Below are 6,047 nucleotides of genomic sequence, written 5' to 3' on the forward strand. Positions count from 1 at the left end.
AGAAAGTACATTGCATTGCTTACACTTTAAATAAAAAGTGTTCCTACAACATTTACTGTTTCAGACACAAATAAGTTTTTTCTCCGTACTATGATTTCATACATGCCAAAAACCACGCAGATTTTTTAAAGAACAAACTAAAAGTATTTTTTGTGGTTTCTGAAAGAAAATACTTAAATCTTTGTACCTCTCCTTTTACTGTCCCTAATAGTAACATTGCAATCTTCCTTCCAGTCGCCCATGGCAGGAGTGTACAATTTTGGTACTTTTTGTATAAAAATGTATAGTATGATAATATGTGCATTTAGATTTTCAATGCACATGAAGGGCATTGTACCTCACATCAGTTATCATACAAAGCTTTCCCGTCACAGGAAAAATAACATATATAAGGTTTGGGAGATCATATTTACACATGTGCCAGTTTTGCTAATAATACAGTTCTGCTGGGAGAGAAAAGTGTTTCAAGCATTACGTGAGAGTGGTGTGCAATTAATATCAAACATGTATCAGATTTAAGGCTACGGGAACTAAAGAAAAATAAAGTTTCAGCTAAATATTACTCCTAAATTGTCCAAGTGCAGATGTTATCAAGCATAACCTCTATTTTTAACTGTTTATCAAAACATACAGTTAATATTTTTAGAATGCATTTGGTATGCTACAGAGTAATTTATTTTCATTTATTACCTCTGATTCTCCATTCACTGTTCGGGTTGTAACACCCACTGTATAAATTCCTCCCGCTGAATCTTCATGTATTTTAATATTTGATTTTTTATTCTTTGCATCGATATCACGTGTGGTATCGAACAGATCAAGAATTTCTTCATTGTAAAGCTGAGGAGAAAGAAAGAAAGACACACATCAAAAAACACATATCACCTTAGGAAGCAATTTCTCCAAAGACTAACAAATCTGTCCGTGGCACATAAAACAAATTCTAAAAAAACAGATGCCAAGGCTCTCAAAAAAAGGATGCTGGGGAAATCCAAACCTACAAGTACAATAGGATGATAGAGCAGCTGCAAATTGGTACCCACACAGCTTAGTATTATGGCACCCAAAGCTGCAGTGACTTCTTCTGCACTGTCAGATCTGGAAGAGTTCTTTGGTGGGCCAGGGAAGGGGCCACCTTCGATGCCAGCAGCACAGCAGCTCCAGCGGTGTCTGTGGCAGACACCTGCTGCCTTCAGGTTTGACCTTGGGCTTTTCTTTTGTTGATTCAGTTGGCTGCACCCTCCTCCGAACACTTTAAACTCACTCCACTTGCTCTCCCTGCTGTCACACAGTCTCTCATCTCCTTTCCCACATCTTAATAATTCCATATCTCTCTTTCATTTAGATTTTTTTTTTTTTTTTCTGTTCTGGAAGGAATTTAACATAGAAAAGTTTGTGCAACCAGCAGGCCAAAAATACTCTGGCATAGTTTCTTGAGCAGGGCTTTTGTTCTTTACTCCAGACAATGCCTGCACTTTGGTGCCCCAGATTTAGTTACAACTTTCAGGCACAATCATATGAGCAACAGCAACTATTTATTGTGTGTTTTGGGCTGCTTAATGTTTACTGCTCACTTCACTGGGTCTTTTGAAGGCAAGTACATGTACATTTAGTGGTCTTTCAACTCAGTATCCTTAAACACATTAGACTTATAGGTTAGCAAATGATATCAGAACCAGGAAAGACAACAGAAATTACTACGCAGTTACTGGTGTTACAGTGTTAGAGAAGAATGTTCTGAGTTTTAGCAAAGATGCTTAGATCTAATCAAAGACATCAGGGCAAACAAAAAAAAAAAAAAGAAAGAAAGAAAGAAAACAACACAAAACAAACAGAAAAAGCAGTGTCACACTGGAAATCTCATGGCTCAGGTCTATGCTGATGTATACCAGAACAGTTGTGATGTCTTTAATTTGGTTGCACCAATTCACTTTAGCAGAGCTTAAGCCAAAGTGATTAAATCCCTGGTCAAAGTAAAGAACCACTGCCATAGATCTGTATTCACCCAATGTACTTTCTCATGCAATGAAAGCAAGAGGCTTTCTGCCCTACAAGTGAAAAGCCATCCCCAAGAAGAAAAAGTTCAGCGTTTGTGAATGCAATGCTTTTAATTCTTTACACATTAAAAAGTAATTATATGTAACTATTAGTCAGAAATACTCTAAGAAGGAGACTTCTTCCTAATGTTTTCCCTTGCTGAGTGCAAACAAACATGTCACAATTTAGAAAGGATCCTGATATTGTACCTAAGATTGCACAGGACTGCCTATGCCTATCTTTTGTCAAAGCTAGTAGGTAAGAAAGGATTTGAGACAGGCTGCAAACTGAAAACAAGCAAGAAGGCAGCTAGCAGAAGTCACTGTTCCAAACAGTTGTTCAGCTGTCAGACTTCAAAGTTATTCCAAAATAAAACCTTGCTTCAACTGTTCAGTGACTAAATTATTGTTCATATAATCCAGCAGTAGATAGGGTGGGAGGAAGAAGATGCATATCATGCACTACTCTTGTATCAGAAGGTAAATCATCAGAACAAGCTCTAGCTGGGAAAGCTCCAATTTAGCCTGAGCACAATGGAAAAAATCTACCAAAAAGTGAGATTTTGTTAAGGGAAAAAACACTATATACATAATTTAACCTAAAAACAGGTTTTAGTATGTTATTTAATCTGATATATGTTGTAAATGGCTGCAATTCTGCATACCATTATCACTGCAACATTGTTACCTCTCTACTTTGGGACTCTCAGTCACGTTTATATAAAAAAAAAAAATAAAAAAAGAAACAATCCCACAACTAGCTACACAGCTCCTCTTTGCCTAGGCAGAAATGAAGCTGCAGCACCCCAGTATTCAAACAGAAGAGTACAACATTTGCACAGCCCGTGCTCCAGCCTGGACTCTCTCTAGGCAAACATTAGCCAGAGCAGCAAAAAGCTCTGCTTAAGGTTAGCAGTGACAAACCTATACTAGTGCAAAACTAATGGCAGCTTGTTAATCTTTAAAACCATTATAGAAACATGACTAAAGGACATCATTTACTTCAGCAGTAATAAAACCAACAGCTTTACCCTTGGATAATACCAAAGTGGGAGGTCCTTGTTCTCCCAAAGTAGGTAAGTAAAGTTGCAAATACTGATCTAAAATACCTGTTCTTCCTTAAATTGATTCTGCCTCTCAGTGTGCTTAAAGTATGAGATTTTGCAGCTTGGTAGAGATTGTAAATATGCTACGCCCAAATCAATCAATTTAGAAAATAGTTCCACAGGCAGGAGACAACATAAAAGCCTGAAGACTTAAACGAACAGCTGCTGCAGGTTGGAAAGATCGCAGAGGCTGCAGCCTCTCTTACCAGTAGCTGTGTCTACAAGAAAACACAAAGGGAACGGTTTTTCCACAGCACTGACCAAGGATTTCTCTGGGTCTGATGAAAGAGGGAACAGTGGCACAGAAGCCCATTCCTAAACCATTTAGGATCACAGAAAAAAAAAAAAATGCTACGTTTCTTCTTTGGTGAAAGGAATATAAACAAGCCTCCTGAACAGAAAGTCTCCTAGAGAAATCTATGGCAAAGTGACAAAAGCAAGTGAAGTGTGGTCACTGCTCAAAGGCACAACATACAATTGATTTTTTTTTTTATATATGTAGTTTCTTGCTTTAAAGTTTTGTAAAGAATTGCAAACAAGCAAGAGCAACAGGCCCCACATAAACAAGTGTGCTGCAGAAAGGGATAAACGACAATTACTGTAACTGATTTTACACTTCCAAAAAACACTGTAAAGAAAACTACTAAAACAATTGGAATAAGATAAAAAGGCTCTTTTTCATAAAGTGAAGAGCTGAAGCAAATACCATAGAATTTCCTATTGAAAACTTCAAGATTATTTAAAAACTTCTTGGAGGAAAATAATGTAAAAGTAGCAACCAGAAAAAGGGTTTATTTGGCTTAAAAAAAAAAAAACCCACATGCAGTTACACACACAGACACAGATCATACCTACCTCTAAGAACTGTGCATTCACTTTAAAATCTGGAGGTGGAAGTCCTTGTTTAATAGCAGCTTGTTTTTTTTCTTCAATACATCTGAAAAGATGCTTAACAGCACGTGATATAATGCCTTGTTCCTCCTCTGTTATGTTGACATCAAATCCAGTGCCCATGGTGTATGTTTTGCCAGCACCTGTCTAAATTGAAAAAGGAGTAGTCACTAGAACATGTTAATAGCACCAAAAGACCAGAGAAATGCATTTTTTGAACACTAGTGCTAAATAGTGACTACTGTCTGTCACCTTTACAATATTAACATGCACAATAAGCAGCCATTCTGAAAAATGGGTAAACAGCAGAAGTTGGATAAACTCCACTGTTTATCCACAGATCACATACAGGAGGCAGGGACCAATTCAGTCTTTCATAACCTTCTCTCTACAAGCTTCCTCTAAGCTGCTTACTTCAACCTTGAGCTATCAGCTCTGAGGTCAAAAGAATAGTTTGTTTTCAACCAAGACTGTTAATTAAAGTATATATTTTGGAGGTTGAAGCATTTTCAATTCTTTACTGAAGTAGATCAAATTACTCCCTTCATTAGATCTATATGTTTCAGGGGGAATATTACCATCATTCTTAATTTATAGACAGCACTGAAGAATACAAGCTGTATCTTCACTAGGAAAATTACTTAATTAGATGTGAAGCCCTGTAGAAGACAAGGTAGTGTTGTGTTTTCCCTTAATTAGTGGGTCAAACCTAAGATAAAGATAGTATCACACAGCTGAACAGGATCTACTAAACTAGTTTCACTAGGACTAGTCTTCAACTAGACAACTTGAGGTATGACATTTAACAGTGGTGAAATTCAGCAGCAAAGACCAAATTTTGTGCGATCAATTCCTAAAGGAATATTCACAGGATAATAACATTCTCTACACTGTGTTCAATGATATTTCAGCTTTGAGAAGTAAACTGTGTGCCCAGTGTACTAAGAGGATGTGTACTCTATGAAAAGTTCTCTGTCTTTGGAATCCAATCTCTACGTTCTGCCCACAAATATTGTGACTGAAAGTTACCTAGGATTTATTTAAAAAAAAAATAAATAAATGAAAACCCTCCTCTTCCTAAAAGAATCTGGAAATGCAAAGGGATGGGTAATTGCTCAGAAAAGAATCTCAGTACAACCTCTAGCTATATATCATCTGATTAAGTCACTGATTTGTATTGCTGCACAGAGGTGAATTCAGGAATTATATGGATTCATGCTTTTTCAGCATTACTATTAATTACTATTGCCAATTTTTATTTTTTCCCCTGTGTTTCAGTTGCCATTCTGCTCAGGATCTATACAAATTCCTAAAGTTTCCTACAGGATATCTTGTTTAAAATAAAACAGATACTAAAAAACACACTTATGCGTTCTGAATTTTAAGAGAAAGATCAGTTCCAAGAAACTCTTAATTCCAAAATAATTTTTTTTCAAATAACACTGTAAAGCTTACTTGTCCATAAGCAAAGACAGTGGCATTATAGCCTTCGAAGCAGCCTTCAATCAGTTTTTCTATACACTGTATATAGATCTCTTCTTGCTGTGAGTCAATGTTGAAGACGTAATCAAAAGTGAAGGCCTTATCTTTTCCCAAGAACACTTGAGGTTCACCAGGTGTAACAGATGTACAAATATGGCATCCTTCAATCTTCTCTTTGGCTAGCTGTGGTCTAATTCTGTTTTGGAAAAGACAAAATGAACTATTATAAATTCATCTCATCAGACAGAGGAGCATACAAACAATGTAAATAAGAAACCTCAAAAGAATTCCTTACTGACTGAAAAATGATAATTTTTCATAAGCCAGGAAGCTTCCAGCTGTCAGAGGCACAGTACTGACTGTATCAGATTCCCATTCATACAACTGCTCATGCAAATGACGTTATCTTCCCTGAGGGCTCACCTACCAACCCAAGTTGACAACCTGCCTAGAACTCCCAGTGCTTCTGTATGTATACCAGGCATTACCAAAGACTAACTTCCATTATTCATTTCAGACTTTGAAATCAGTT

At 36.8% G+C, this 6,047-nt stretch overlaps 1 protein-coding gene across 1 annotated transcript in view; it reads right to left on the bottom strand.

Moving 5' to 3' along the window:
- Positions 1-5,711, bottom strand: part of KIF21A (kinesin family member 21A) — a gene marked incomplete at both ends in the record, with an annotated part of 50,149 nt that extends 44,438 nt beyond the window's left edge. The window contains 3 exon segments of the mRNA XM_008944274.1: positions 691-840; positions 3,998-4,180; positions 5,489-5,711. Of these exon segments, the coding sequence (XP_008942522.1) occupies positions 691-840; positions 3,998-4,180; positions 5,489-5,711 (556 nt within the window).
- Positions 5,712-6,047: the final 336 nt, after the last annotated feature.

Source organism: Merops nubicus, unplaced genomic scaffold (assembly GCF_000691845.1).
Source record: "Merops nubicus isolate BGI_N331 unplaced genomic scaffold, ASM69184v1 scaffold8667, whole genome shotgun sequence".
NCBI classification, from domain to species: Eukaryota; Metazoa; Chordata; class Aves; order Coraciiformes; family Meropidae; genus Merops; species Merops nubicus.